The sequence below is a fragment of the Pundamilia nyererei genome, unplaced genomic scaffold (assembly GCF_000239375.1).
Source record: "Pundamilia nyererei isolate P.nyererei 1_Seehausen unplaced genomic scaffold, PunNye1.0 scaffold00001, whole genome shotgun sequence".
Classification (NCBI taxonomy): Eukaryota; Metazoa; Chordata; class Actinopteri; order Cichliformes; family Cichlidae; genus Pundamilia; species Pundamilia nyererei.
Genome location: NW_005187402.1, coordinates 4857352 through 4873068, shown reverse-complemented (window position 1 = coordinate 4873068; position 15717 = coordinate 4857352). Strand labels below are relative to the sequence as shown.

At 42.9% G+C, this 15717-nt stretch overlaps 1 protein-coding gene across 1 annotated transcript; it reads right to left on the bottom strand.

Annotated features, from left to right (window-relative positions):
• Window positions 1-5732: 5732 nt before the first annotated feature.
• tbx22 (T-box transcription factor 22) lies at window positions 5733-12532 on the bottom strand. Its single transcript, XM_005719935.2, has 8 exons — window positions 12475-12532; window positions 11780-12038; window positions 10516-10617; window positions 10272-10446; window positions 8070-8234; window positions 7206-7270; window positions 6817-6902; window positions 5733-6723 (listed from the first exon to the last, which is right to left on the bottom strand). The coding sequence occupies exons 2-8, from the start codon at window positions 11800-11802 to the stop codon at window positions 6197-6199; spliced, it is 1143 nt and encodes a 380-aa protein (XP_005719992.2). The 5' UTR covers window positions 11803-12038; window positions 12475-12532; the 3' UTR covers window positions 5733-6196.
• Between the last annotated feature and the right edge of the window lie 3185 nt (window positions 12533-15717).

Below are 15717 nucleotides of genomic sequence, written 5' to 3'. Positions count from 1 at the left end.
TGTGTGTGTGTGTGTGTGTGTGTGTGTGTGTGTGTGTGTGTGTGTGTGTGTGTGTGTGTGTGTGTGGTGCATATGGTAAAATACTCTGCAGGTCTGCTGTTAGTCACACTTCCGCGTCTCAAATTGAATTAGCGTTGACAGCGCACAGCGCCGGCCGCGTGTATGTGTGTGTGTGCACCGGGGGCACTAGCTGTTGGCAAGCTGTCCACGTGTGTGTGTGTGTGTGTGTGTGTGAAACACAAGAGAAAGACGGCCTTTCCCCCCTGAAATCAATTATACAAGTATAGGTCTGTGGATGTGGGGGTGAGAGGGGCACATCCTGTAGAAGGCAGCCCAGACAGACAGCACCATCTGGGGCAGCAGGCGGGTCGACCCTTGGTTGAGACATGAAAGAAGCAGAGGCTTGGATAAGAGGAGAGGAGAGTACAGCCTGGTGCTAAATCACTTTTTTCTCTCCACCCCACACCCTCGCCTCATCCTCTCATCTGCCATCCGATACATCAGCCATGGAGCATCATTCTCACTCAATCACTCTCTGCCTCTATTCCTATTTCCCCCTCTCCCCCCTCTGTATCTGTCCCAGGAGTGATAACCTGTCATACACAGGAAGCAAAAAGAGGTAAGAACGATCTATCCCTCTGCCAGAGATAGGGGCAAAGAGAAAAAGAATATCTCACATCTCTTGTTCCAAAGGGGTTGATGGCTTGTATTAAATAAAACCAATGCCAGAGACTCTTTCTCTCTCTCACACACACACCTGTAGAATCACACTTTAGCCTAGCAGACAAGGGGAGGAATTAGCAAACACACACACTTTCTCCCAGGAGGAGTGGAGCTGCATATAATAAAGGGTAGAACGTGTTTTTTGGACAATCTTTGTGCAGAAAGTGCTTTAGCTAAATGGATGCACTGTCACATAGCTGCAAGTGTGTTAATTATGTTGAATCCCTTTTTTGGGGGGCTTCTTAAATTAGGAGATCCAAAGATAAAGCATGATACATGGACTGGGAGAAATGATCTTAAGTATAAATTTGGGAAATGAGGGAGAATGCAAGAACTGGTTGGGTGATTAACACTTTTTCTGAAGAATGGCATGAGTCTGAGGCCCAGATGGAACATGCAGAGGAAACCCCAAAACTCACACACACAAACATGGAGGCCAGCTGCCAGACCACATGTTAAAATAGTTTGTCCTCCACTCATCTAACCTCTGCTCCTGTAAGACAGAGGCTTTTCAGGGAGCACATGCCAAAGTGAAGCCCCCATGACCCCCGTCTACGCACACGTGTGGCCATACTGAAAGGTATACACGTGCATATAAATAGAAATCTAACTCATTGAGACTTCTTGCGCTGCGTCAGAGAAGAGGTTTTGGACTATATCTGTAACTAGGAGGGAGATAACGATCACAGAGAGGAGGAGAGGAGCACTTTCACTGTAACTGTGCAGCGTACGCCCGGTCGATGGGGCGGTAGAGGAGTGCTTAATAACTGTTAAACTGCTCTTGCTTTTCACATTACTCACAGGGTGTAATTCAATTTCAGCCACAGCTGGTTTCACTTTTAACTTTACAGCTGAGCTCAGTCATGTCCCATAATCTGACCTGATAAATAACCAGCTTTTATTGAATTTGCAGAGAAAATAGGGTCCAGTATAAACCTTCACGAGAGACACGCAGAGGTGAACACGAGTTTGGCTGCAGGGCGTTTAAGCTGAATGAGCATATGTGTGTGTGTAAGTGGGTGTATGGCAACTATTATTAACTGGCATACACGTGTTAGTGGTGTGTGTGTTTCATGTTTTTTAATCTAATGAAGGCAGAGTATACTTACACGTTCCGACTCTCTGCTGAGCCTCTCTCCTGTTTCAGGATGCCATTTCACATGATTGGAAACAAATGACTTCGGGGTCACATTTCTTTCCCTTTACTGCCTGTCAATCACAGTGGAACAGTCCAGAAAAAATCAACACACAAAAAAAACCACAAGCCAGCCTTTCTGTTGTTTCATAAGCGCAGCCTCCATGTTATTTCAACCAGAGGATTATGCTGACTCAGTATAAGGCAAATTCATAGAGCGGATGAATGGGCAGATATGGATATTCTTCCACAAGTTGATGAAAGGTTAACCCAGCTGTTACCTTCAACACGCTATGGGGTCTAACCAACACAGCAAAAAGATGGATAGTAGATCCTGTGATGTCACCCACTGGTTAGTAAATTTATAAAGCCTTGAGCTCAACTTTTTCACATCGCCATATTGAAAGCGGATATAACGGGAGAGCACGGGACACCACACAGTCTTTGGCTAATGACTTGTGATTGACAAGTTGTTAGAACTTGTTGACAAGTTCTTAGCCTAAGAGCTAACAAATTGTCAACAACTTAAGATTTACAAGTCAATGAGCAAACTAATTTGTCCTTTCTGTCTTAAATTATAATCAGATTTCACAAAGTGAATTTCATATTTTTTCTGTATATAAAACTAGCGACTCAGCCCATGAAGTCACCAGGAAAGTGTTTAACGAGGGAGCTAAGGGCCATTTTCTTATAGACTTAGCCTACATACAATACACATCCATCTTTTAAGTGGTTTTAAAACACGGTTTCTTTAACTAGCCAAGTAATATCCTGCTAAATTATAATCTGTAAATACATGTAACTCTCATTACTGAGAGTCGAAGGAACTATTGTTGCTTTTATATTCTTCCAAGTTTCCAATTTTATGCTAAGCTAAACGAAGCTAAGATAACCTAAGCTAATCATGTAAGAACCCTGCTTCCGGGTCCAAACTACTCTATGTTTATTAAGGTTCTATTTAATCTGAACAAGCCCCTAAAAAAGGTATTGATAACTGTCGGCCTATCTCGGTTTTTATTACCACTGTTCATTTTAAAGCTTCGTTTTAAAAACCTTACAATGTAACTACAGCCCAGCTCACACGGCAGTATATTAATGACTAACCCCTTATTGTGAATGGATTATCTCTGTTGTTCTTCTGACTGAAGTTTGGTCCGTTTACAGCATCCTGCCATGCGATCGCATTTGTCCCTAACCATCAGGAACACCCGCGTTAACTTATCGAGTGGAAAAAAGTTAACGTTCATCCTCCAGCTTCACTGTGCTAATGTGTTTATATTATGCTAACCATAGCTGTGTAGACAGCTAGCCCAAATTCAGTATCCCAGCAAACGTCACTGCTGTTTAGTTTCCTGTCCTTATTTATGTCGGAAGCAGAGCTGTATGTCTTAATTTTTTCAGAAGTCTCTCAGTCAGAACATGGTATATTATGTTAAGTGGAAACTAGCGAGCTAACTTCCTGTTAACTTCTAACGCCATTGAATTTAATAAATTCTGTTTTCATGGATGCCTGGATGTTAAACTTAATTGTTACACCTGGTAGAGCAGCCACACTGGTCATTTTATTAAAGATGAAAGAATTTAAACAGTTTTTAGCTCTCAGTGATGCTGCAGTGTTAGTTTGACTTTGGGACCTGAAGTGGAGTTTGGACCTGGAAACAGCTGATAACGTCAGACTTAAAGACCGGATACTTTTGCAGTTAGCTAGGTAGCTTTTTTTTATTTTTATTTGTTACATGAATTCTGCTTTCCAGATGAAATTGGAAGACAGAATTTACAATTCCCAGTTAGAATTTTCATCTTGAACAATTTAAATCAAACAAAATTAAAAACAATAAAACAAAAAAGTTCCAATTTGGAAAATCGGAGCAGTCCCGCAAACCCCAAATTAACAATCCAAGATGGCATGAGCGAATGGCAGTAAAAGTGTAAAACCTTTAAAAACAATTAAATTGAATCTTTACTGCCACTATCACGTATTTGTGACTTGCTAAATAAGCCATTCACGGAGTACTGATCAGGATCTATCCATAAGCGTGCTGCAGGGGTGTTTTTAACCATAAGAAAACAAGTATTGCACTGCTTTGCTAGTGACATATGACTGGCTCTACCTCCTGAGAAGCGAAACAAATCCTGTTTTTTCTTGCTTTTCTGACTTTACTGCTGTAACGAGTTCTGAAATCCACCTTTTCTAGGTGGAACATAGACTAGTGGCATATTTCTCCTTCTATTGGCAGAAAAATTGTTTGATGGACATTGATGAGGTACAGCTGTTCAGCTTTTTGACCATTACAGGTACACCATTCATCGTGGACTTTACATAGTAGGACATGATACTATGAACACTGCTATATGCTGAAACCAACAAGTATAAGCCTACAGTGTAAATGTGCTCCTTCATGTATTAATTCACAGTGTGCAGTCATGGTAGATGGCTGCCCCCAGTTTGAGCCTGGTTTTGCCAGAGGTTTCTTCCTGTTAAAAGGGAGTTTTTTCTTCCCACTGTCACCAAGTGCTCACAGCATAGGGGGTTGTTTAATTGTTGGGGTTTCTCTCTATTATTGTAGGGTCTTTACCTTACAATATAAAGCCCATTGAGGCGACTGTTGTTATGATTTGGTGCTATGTAAGCAACACTGAATTTAACTGAATTTTATCAAACACAGTTTTAGCTATTTCAGACTCTATGAATGCGTCAAACCTCTTGTTTATCTTTTTCAATTTAGCACACTCATATTTAGGCCCACATGCTCATGTTTCCTTCTAATATCTACCACAAGCGTGTGCCTGCTTCACTGAAGAGTGACAGGTGCAATGTTCAGCCCTCCTGGTATGAAAGCAATTTGTCTAATTGAAAGATCAGGAATTAGAAGGGAGTTTAAAATGATTGTCCTATGCAGGCCAAATGGAAATGACAGACAGTATCAAATAACCTGTCCAGATTATGTCGGTCTGCAGACAAAGAGCAGGCTGTTTGATAGCGGCGCACCTGACCATTCACCAAAACACGGGCCATCCCCTTACCGAGATCCTCAATTAACTTCTTCCTGCTATTTCCACGTCCAGCTCACATTAGCTCACCGCCATGCTCGGCTGTGACAAGTAAATTGCTGTTTGGTTATGACCGTTTGTCGGGAAACAGGCCATTTCCCTCTCCCTCCCTCCCCACTTTTCCTAAACTGCTGTTCCTAGCTCTGCTGAGAGGGAGGAGAGAGACAGGGATGAACGGGTGCTGGTTTCTGACTGAGCTGAAGGCAGGAATTATCACATCAGTGGCTGAACGGGTGTGCCCCATTTGGTATGAACGCAAAAAAAACCCCAAAACAACTGTGTTGTGTTGGCCAACGGTAGTGATAGCTTTTCATTTGACTCTGAACAACACAACAATCAAGAAAAGAGCTGATTTAAACTGTTTCAGGGAGCAAAGCTCTTGTTCCGAATAAAGGGCTCTACTGAATAACCATTTCACCTCCATGCATCTCTGATTAGCCTTATTATTGGTAATAAAATGCAGGAATGGAAACTGGCTGCTTGGATTCTGGCAGCTGTGGTTCTTCCCCTAAAAATCACACAGAAACCTGATGAGCTCATGTTATTAGTCAGGGGTGGCCAGGCCTGACGCAGAGATTCAAAAACACAAAACATGCTTTTGTTCACTTTAAATGGACAGCGGCAGATAATTGGAACATAATGTGCACCCTTTCATCATGTCTCCTTCAAACTCGCTTCCTGTTGCTCAATACTGCATGTGTGCTTTACTCTGAAATACATTTGGCATTTATGTTCAAGCAGAACTGTCATTATGCGTGTGCTATGTGTGCACTGCCGTGTTTGAAAGTGTATAAAAAGACCATTTGGAAGTTGTGGAGCTCAACAAAAAGCACGAAAAAACTTTAATGGGCACTTATGGTCAGTTTAACAAACACGTTCATTATAATAGTTCTGTTACATACCTCATTGCTGATGCTCTTTGGTAACACTGTTACAGCCCTTGATGCAGTAAAACTGTGGACTGAACTGTCAAAAGCAATCTGTCCCGAATAAAAATCTGCATCCTGCCTGAACAGGAATGTTTCTGTTTACTCCGTTTTTGGCTTCTCTGGCTCTAGACGAGATTGCAGAATGAAAAGGAGCTGCTCGCAATCTGCCTCGGGATCGCTTGTTTGTGCTGGTAACTCCAACACGTTTGTGTAAAAGAGTTTATAAATACAAAGAAGTCCCCACAGCCACATTTCTCCTCTCAGTCGGATCAAGGAGGATCAGCCCTTTCTGTTTTGTGTGTTCAGTTTTGGGATTGTTATGCTCAATGGGCCGGAGCCCGCAAGTGCCGTCCAGCCGTCAGAGGCAGTGGTTGGTGGTCGGGAGCCAGGGAGGCTGGCGCAGCAGACAGTCTGTAGTGTCTTCGGCTAGTTTGGGGTGCCGGGAAATGGCTGCAAGCTGGGGGTTCAGAGGGAAGCTGTAGCGGTAGAGGCAATACGGGCTTACAGTGTCTGAGAGATGTGGGGGGAGAGGAGAGCTCTGAGGGCTGAGAGGGCAGTGTAAGGGGAGTAGGCAAGGAGACCCCGGGGACTCGTGAGGACACGGGTCCCTGCAGTGGGGCGGTTTCTTCCCCTGCAGCGCAGAGAACAGCGGGAGGTCTGTGAGAGGAGGCAGAGGGGAGAAGCCTCTCAGTCTGTCTGCTCCCAGGGAGGAGAAGGCTCTGCTGGGCAGAGGGGAAATGCTGGGTGAGGTGGTGGAGGTCTTGCTGTAGAGGGGGAGAGTGAAAGCGTGGACAGCGGCGTCCTGGCAGGACAGCGGGTGAAGGGATGAAGATGAAGAGACGGGAAGGAGGCTCTTCACACTGCTGGTGGGCGACCCTGAGCTCCCTGTCAACGGACAGGACAGGAAAAAAATAAGACACTGAATCAACACGGTAAAAAAGTCAAATCTCAGAAGTAAATAGAGCTGGAGCACTTTACCTTGGAGCTGTATGGTGAAAGGCTTGAAGTCCAGGCTGAAAGGGCCTCTCCAGGGATATGACTCGAGCAGGCCATCCAACACTCCCCTGCACACACACACACACACACACACACACACACACACACACACACACACACACACACACACACACACACACACACATATTTATACATACTGTAAAAGCAATGAAAAACGTTATTCCAGGTATTTAAATTTTGGTACTGAGAGGTGTGAAATTCTGCACTACTCAGCTCAGCTTTATTTGAAGGTTTTATGTGGCTTCAGATTTCAGTGGTTGAACTTTAAATCCCTCTTGGGTCCTTTAGTGGAGCACTTTCAGCTAAATAAAAAGTGTTTATGTTCAGCGTTCAGTGAGAGTTTGCTATACCTATTCCTTCCTGGATCTCGGAAGCCTTTGGCGAAGGGGTTCCTGTCGATCTTCAGTTTTGTAATCTGGCCCAGAGGAGAGGAACAGACACGGGTTAGAGTGGATTTGTCAACGGTTGACGTGCTTAAGCTAACAATGAGCTCAGCTTTTACAATAGAGTAGAGTGGCAGAGCACCCCCGCGGGACTGCATCTCCCAGCAGCACCCAAGGCGATCAGCCATGTCAAACAGGGGTTCTTGCAGAAGGGGTTCAGGGTCGTTCGGTTTTATCCTGTGCTTTAATAGGCCGTGGACGGCGGCAGTCGGCGCAGTCACAGCTCGTTACTGCGTTTCTGTAATAACACGTTCACTGATAGTAAAATGAGCCCTGATGAAAAGAGCTGGCAGTCCCTGCGGAGGGCTCTGTTACTGGAGGAATGGTAGCCAACAGCAGGGTCAGGTCCCCTCGACGGGAACACACACACACCCTCTCTGAGCAATTGGACCAGCAGAAAATCAGAACACTGCAAATTTATGATTTGGCTGCGAGCACATGGAACCGGGCCTCACTGGCTTCACAATGTGGACATTTTATGAGGTCAAGCAGCCTGAGCTGTTCACTGGAACATCATCATAACAACCGTGCCAAGGAAGAAAAGGCTAAACATCTGTTTTTTGATCAAATCTGGCAAACAGTAGTAACACAGAGTCACTGACTGATTTTTCTTTATTAAACATCACTTCATTTTGTTAATGTTCCAATTCATGAAAAAGTCAGATGTTTATTAAAGAAACAATCCAACATTAGTGCGCTTAGTTTCTGAGCTCAAACCTTCTGTTTGTGAGAAGTATTGAGAAGTATTTCAGCACTGCTGCTGAGTGTTACCTGCTGGTTCTGGTAGGCTGTGACTGTGGTGAACTCTGTTTCTGGGAAGGAGAAGCTGTGCACTCCGTCAGCAGGCAGCGACTGGATCTGAGACAAGTCCATGCGAGGGTTGTGTTTGATGATGTGCACACGTGGCTTGTATTTATGCATCGACTGAAGAATGATCTGCATCATGAGACGAAGAATGAAAGGCTTTTTATTTATTTATTTTTTAAGGTGGACATCAATTTGGAATCATCTTTCAGATCAGAAACGGACATATCAAGTATTACAGCTGCATGTTCTTTTTTGTTTTTTATAAAAAAAAAAACTTTAAAATAAAAGAATGCAATTTTGTAAATCTGTCATTTCCATTTTTTGTGCTAACAATCCAAAAAAATAAAGAAAATTCTGGCAAAAACTAAATTTTGCTGTACTTTGTAGTTTTTTTTTAAAATGTAAAACAGATTTTAAAATAAATTTCATTCTTAAAAAAAGGAAATTAAAAAAGTGGATTTCAGGCTGTTTTAGATATAAATCTTCTTCTGGTGCACGACAGTAGGTTACATGATTAACAGGATAATGAAAGGAAATATCCAAGTCTTTAAAATACAATTATGAAGAGCTCTACGTTTTATAAAAGTATTTAGCACAAATGTGCCTTTCATCAAATAAACCTAATAAAACATCAAATATGGTTAAATATGTCATATTACTAACAAAGGTCTGACAAATTATTAGTAATACACTATGGGTTACATGTGACCTCTTTGTGAACAAAACAAAATATATGAAACAATTATTTTTTTCCTCATATTTTGTCATGGAGTAAAACTGGTCTCCTAGAAGGTTGTTTGGGGGTTTTATAGCACAATTTTTTGAGGTGGAATATTAATATTATCATTTTTTTAATATATATTTGGGAAAGTAGATTAAAAACACTGAAAAGAGTCAAAACAAATAAACAATGTAACAGCACAACTGTAAAAATTTGTGGTCCTAACATCTGGAGCAGCTGTGTTAAACTCATTTTGCGTCGTGGGCCACATGCAGTCCACTTTGATGTTAAGTGATCTGAAATGGGCCGGGTCGGTGAAACAACATGATAAATGTGTAAAATCATATATAATAGTTCACTGTTCTGTAATTATAAAGCCTAAAGCTCTTCTTAATACAGTTTAATATAAACAGACTATCCTGTAATTACAAACGTTTTTGTTTTTTAAATTATTGTGGACTCATTAAAATTTTCATATTATTTGATATTTAATATTTGAAACAGTAACTTTCCTGTAAATTTAGCTCTTTATCTGTTAGTAAATTACTGTGATGTTGTATGATGAAAGGCGATGGAGGTGGAGAGATTTTATTAATAGGAAAAGCTGTAAAATTTATGAAATTAAAGATAGAAATTTAAACTCTATCCACTCCTTCCCATTTTCTATAGCTGCCCAATGGGCCGGCTTAGAGTCTTCAGCGGGCTGATTCTGCCCCCCAGGCCTTATGTTTGACACCTCTGATCTAGACTATTTCTTTTCACAGGAGAAAAGCCCAATAAAAAAACGGTAATGTGATATATGAGGTTTCACAGTGGAGGGAAACGCTTTCTAAAATAAACTCAGCACTTACTGACAAACAGCAATATGTTAAGAAACAAAAAGTGAAGACAATAAAGTTAATTAAAAATGCGTAAAATGTCCATTTGAGATTTTACACTGACCACGAGAGATGTGGATTTCGAGAAAGTTATTTTTGTCTTTTTTCTTTTCTTTCTTTTTTTTTTTAAACATGAAATTAATTTCATAAACACACAAGTTCCAGCGTGGACGTATAAACAGCAGGATCGAGTCGAAAAGCCTCCAGATGCCTCCCTGGTCACAACATTTGCAGATTGCTAAATCTTTCGCGGTAAACTTTGGAGCTGAGAAGTATTTCCGCTTCCTTCCTCCCTCTAAGACATCCAGGTTTCCCCTCGATGTTACAAATGTGTAGGAGAGCAGTTTAAGGACTGAAACTCTCAACGCAGTCAGAAAAGCAAAAGCAACACGCAGAAACACATAAAAATGATTAAAAAGATTTGTTAATATCATGATCTAATACACAAAAATTAAAGAATGATCTTCAGCACATACGCTTTAAAAACGAACTCCCTTTTAATCTCAGTGCATCTGATCCTTATCCAAAGCAAGAAGAGCAACAGGAGGCAGCGTGTGGGTTACCTACATGTCCCTTATCGTCCATCTCGTTGTTGGTGAGCTTGACTCGGTCAAAGCTGATGACCTGACGCATCCACGTCTCTCCTGCGCACGGGGAGTCCGGGTGCACGTAGAGCCGCGGCGAGATGCAGGAGTGATCCGTGTTTCCAGCCACCATCCACTGCGAGCTGTGGTACACATACCTGCGTGGAGGAAAGCGCGTGTAAGTAAAAGGAAAAAACAACAAGAAGAAAAAAAAAATCGGCGCTCACCTGTAACGTTTGGAGTCCACGGGCATGACGTCCATCGCGATATAATACTGCTGGCAAGGGTCCAGATTGCGCACCTTGACGCGCACAGAAGGAAACATTCTCCTGATGAGAGGAGAGGAAAAATAACAAGAGAGAAGTCGTGTTTGATCTCTTTAATGAAAGCTGCTTAATAAAACTGTTAAATGCGTATTTGGCCATCACGGATTTCAGTTTATAGCGACGCCTTAGAGACAAGAAGAGGCCGAGACGCTTCTGCTTCTGCCGGCCAGGTTCACAGGAAAGTTCAGGGACCTCCAGGGGCCCTGAGGGCGTCGTCACTGTCCGAGATTTACAGCGCGTGTTGTCGGTGATTGAGTAAACGGAACTTAGATTTCCGCGCGCAGTCATGTTCCAATAACTCATTTATCTGAGCAAGAACCCGTTTTCTGCGAACCTGACATAGAAGCTTAATTACACTCCCAACAACAAGTTTTTTCTGTGCAAACGATGCGTCACATAAAAGAGATCTTACAGATCGGCAAATATGGGTAAAATACAAGCTAAGAATGATTTAGAAAACGGTTTAGTTCATGAATATGAGTTAATTCACAAAAGCAAAAGTAAGTGACATATTTCCACGTGATGAAAAGCCACTTTCAGTTTTTGTTCTGAACCTCATAATTTGTTTAATGATAGCTGCCTCGTTAGTTTAGGGAGTGATCTTATTGTACACTGTTGTTCTTCTGCTCGCCTCCGATTGGTTGTATCATGATAGAGCGTTTTAAAATCCTCGATAAAGCCGCACCTGTGACCACAGAACAGTTAATATAATTATCATAGCCTGATAAGCCCGCTCCACATTGGATTTCATTTGCAACAGACGCTTTAATGAGGAAGCACACCTTCAGTTATCATTACAAATGTAGACAAGTCTTTTTTAAATTTATTTGCGGGGGTAATCCCCTTCAGAGGCCCGGACTGAAAACTAAACCGACGGGTTTAAATTGCACTAAGATAAAGTATCTGATTAAACTGTCGTTTTAACTGAAATCTCAAACTGTGGCACTAAAAACATAACGGCCAGACTGCACTGTATCTGGTGATCTACAGAAAAACGGCTGTAGCTCTTTGCTTGTTAACGTGGAGGCAAATACAGTTGGAGTTTAAACGTTTTAAATAAAAAAGCTGGTTAAAGTTGGTAAAATCAGCAGGAAGACGGCTTGTGCGGGGCTAAGACTTCACACGAACTTCTTTGAATTTAGTCTTTCTTGCGCAGATGTTTTACCTTCCGGCTTTAGTGATGATCATCTCGGTGCCGATCTCGTAGAATCTCCTCCACAGCTCGGAGCCCTGCAGCTCTACTCGGACCTCTCTGTCCGGCCGACAGTCGCTCTCCGTCGGCTTCTTCTCCTCGCTGCTCGGGTCAGAGTCTTCAGTCTGTGATCTGTCAGTCTGTCCCTGCGGGTCACAGGCTGAGGGGTCCTCTCCCCTCCTCGGTGTCGGACATGCTTTCTGTAGCTGGTTGATGGGATATTTATTCTGGTCTGAAAAGTGGGAAAAGGAGTGAAAAAAGAGAAATGAGAAAAAACACAGAAATGTGTCTATTTTTTTTTAAATATTTAATGGAAAGCCAGAACTTTGGAAACTCTTTTAATTTGGGGAAATTTTAAAAATTGGTAATATTATAAATCTTATTTTACTTCATGAATGTTAAAGTTCCTAGAGCGAGCTAATTTTAGCCCTATTCCTCAAAAGCAAGTTCACGTGATAACTCTTGAGTTTTAACTGATTGAATATATTCTAAATCATGAGAATTTTAATTTTTGAGAACTTTAAATGTGGCCTAAAGATGAAAAATCAACTGAACCTTGCAACTAGAAAGTTGTGCGTTTTCTGTTTTTTCTTCAAAAATTGTGCGTAAAAGTCCTTCAAATAAAAAGCAGCAGGGTGCTCTCGGCGGTTAAGCAAAAGTGTCCTCACCGGGAAAGATGCTCCTATCGCCGCTGGTGTCAGCGCTGCTCGGCTCGTGCTCCTCCGACACTTTAATCCTCTTGCAGGGCTTCCCGACCAGCGCCTCCACCGAAAAGGCGTGAGCCCGGGAGCTCAGTCCCTGCATCCTGGTGGGAAACACCGTCTGTACGGCTCCTGTATTCCCCCGAACTTTAACTTCGTCCCGCACAAAGTTCAGCCTCCTAGCTCGCTCAGAAGAGGACAGGCAGAGCAAACACCAGCAGCCGCAGCACCTCAGGGAGCTCCGCGTGACGCTGCGTAATTAAACCGCTGCGTTCCCATGTGTTCTCCGAGACGCGCGCCCGCATCAAAAACACCTCCCTGATTATTGGCACGCCTCTTCTCACTACAACATTTCCCCCCTTTAACCGGATCAACTTCTCGCCTTCCCTCTCTCACAGAGAGCTCGTTCCTCCGGTTCCGCTCTGCGCGTCATAGAGAAGGAGGGGAGAGCGCGCATTCCTTCACGTGCGGCCCCGCGCCGTAGTAGACATCCACCTAAACTGTAATATAACCTGAAATTCATATTAACTGAAACGAATGAGAATAAAGTGAAATAATAAAGAGTGAAATAATGACATTCATTTCATAATCCGTATTTTTGCGCTCGACGTTGGAACTTTGGAACCAAAACAAGCAGCCATTTGGCTCAGTACGCACCTGAATTAAGCTTATCTGAAATATCTTTTTGTTTCTTAACGTTGAGAGAAAAGTAAAAGGACTCGATAGATGTTGGATATTTTTTGCTGTGTGTTACTTTGGTCTCGGAACAGCCTGTAGGAGCATGTTTGCGCGCCTCACTGTCCTCAGAAATTCAAAATTCTTAGGTCAGTTCATAAATTTGGGCAGTAATCTTCGACTCATATTAAATAATAAAATTAAACGTTTAAGACAAAAATAAATTTGATGGCTTGAATTTATCCTGTATCTTCGTCAAATGTAAATGTTGTAATGTAAAGGACTTTTTTTTTTAACAAATAAGCCGTTCATTTGCATTCTAAGATGCTCTCCTATTTAGACGGCCCATAGGTTAATACACTTATTCTGTCAAATATTGTAAGGAGGCGAAAGGCACAAATATTTAGATCTGTTAACTCGGACCATCTGGAAGGTAAAATATCACCGTGAAACTCTCTGCATGTCTGCTGAAGCTAACATTTCCTATATTAATTTGAAGGCTTTCCGTAAAGCGCGCTCACGTCTCCCGTTTCCTTGGTACAGAAGTGGGGTTCTTATTCGTGGTACCCGGTGAGGTTGTGCGCAATAGTCTGGTTCTCATAAATGCGTGGATCAGATGGAGTTTGGCGCACAGGGGGAAGAAAAAGGGTCTGTAATGACAGCTCGGGATTATTACATTACTGCTCGACATGAAATAGATCCGCTTTACACAAATAAAAGTCAGCAAAGGCTCTATTTAAAATGTTTTTTAATCACATGGTGTAATTGCTCTGAGGAGAAAACAAATGAGGGCTGTGTTTACAGCACGGTTGGTTTGGTTGCTGATGGAAATCTCTGACAACAGCCGGGAAATGGAGAACTATGACCAACCGGAATCACATGTTCCCTGTCATCATATAACCTGCTGTCGGACCCCGGCCTTCGTGTTTATTCTTTCCTAACTTGTCGTTTTCTTGCAAAGCATCTCAAACACCCGCCGTGGTTTCAGGCTGGGGGGGAGGAGGAGGGTGTAGCAGATCGGATCTGGCTGCGGCCTGCTGCTGCTGTTCCTGCTGGCTTTTATTGGAAAAAGACGCTCAAAACTGATAGAAATAGCCTGCGCAGTCTCTTTCCTCGCATGTTTGAGAGATTGCTTTCCGTGCTGTCTTCGCCAGTCAGCTCATAAATCTTTCTCATGGGATTATGGGATGTCAGGAGAGTGATGACGAGCGATCGCCTCGCCTGGCTTTCTGCTAAACGGCCCGGCACCTTCTTGTTGCTTTCTGATTTGGCGCAAACCTGCGGCCGTTCAGGGATGGCTGGCACACATGTTTCCTCTTATTAAACACAATATGCGTGCACGCGCTTGGCGGAAACAAGGGATTCAAATCCAATTAAGAGGGAGGCCTCGGGTTTCCATTAAAGCGGAAGTTCGATGACCAGCTGCAATTAGGTTTCCCATTCATTTTTTTTCGCCTTCCGGCTTCTCGCTGCCATGCTGTTGATTTGTATACAGGGCCTTAATTAATAGCAAATAATTGGCCTTAAACTAAAGGACCTTTATTTGTCCATAAGAAGTGTTTTTCTATTATCTGCACTTCAGTTTTCGCGTTGTTTATTCACAGCTATTTGTTTTTTCCAAGTTTGTGCCTATTTGGAGCTGAAGGCCAGGGCCCAAAGAATAATCACCACCAGCCACACACCCATGTGCTGTATGTGCGCACAGGCGGGTTGCACAGGCTCACAGCTCGCAACGTGTGTGTTTATAAACAGGCCTGGCTGTCTGTGGCTCACTGCTGAATGGATGTGACGGGGCTCCCTTATGGTTTCTTTTAAGTTGGGTCATGTGTGTGTGTGTGTGTGTGTGTGTGTGTGTGTGTGTGTGTGTGTGTGTGTGTGTGTGTGTGTGTGTGAGAGAGGCTTATTCTGGGCACAGGATGCCAGCTCTCTTGCCAAGCGTCAAACTTCCACTGCCTGTCTCCTGTGACGTTTGCAGAGTGATTAAATGTAGGACGGTGGCTCTAATGGGATGTGACCTCTCTGCTCTGTGCTGGTACATGGATGACGGCTCACCTGGAGTACTATGACTGCTATGACAATGATGTGCTCATTTTTGTGTTGTTTGCTGTTATCGTCATCGTCTGCTCCTGTTTTCCATTCGAAGTAGACGTGGAAAAGGACGCATAAGGAAGCCCAAACAGAAGCTATTCATCCTCATGTCATCATGTCCAGGGATGTGCATCTGTGTAATGTCACATCTGCTACTCATAACCTCTGCCTTGTCCCTCTTCTTGGAGGTACAGCAGTGGCTCTCAGACTTTCGTGTCCCTGCAGGAATGAAGCCTTCATTCACATTCACTGCCTCTGCATCTGCAGCAGCACTCATGTGAGAGTCACTGGGACTGATCACATCCTCTTCTACTTGTAATTAATTAACTCTGTGTGCCAGCACATCGTGGTTCTTGATTTGCTGTTGAACGTCATCCAAACGCTATCTTCCAAAATCTGATGATGAAATGGTAAAAAAATGTAAGAGACCCTTAAGTTTATCAGCAA

What these genes read in the sequence shown, in the direction of transcription:
- tbx22 (XM_005719935.2), bottom strand. Translation starts at nt 11,802, where the DNA reads ATGATCATCACTAAAGCCGGAAG. An exon ending in GTGGACTCCAAACGTTACAG is followed by an intron (nt 10,447 to 10,515) that starts GTGAGCGCCGAT and finishes TCCTCCACGCAG; the next exon opens with GTATGTGTACCACAGCTCGC. An exon ending in AGATGGACGATAAGGGACAT is followed by an intron (nt 8,235 to 10,271) that starts GTAGGTAACCCA and finishes CTCATGATGCAG; the next exon opens with ATCATTCTTCAGTCGATGCA.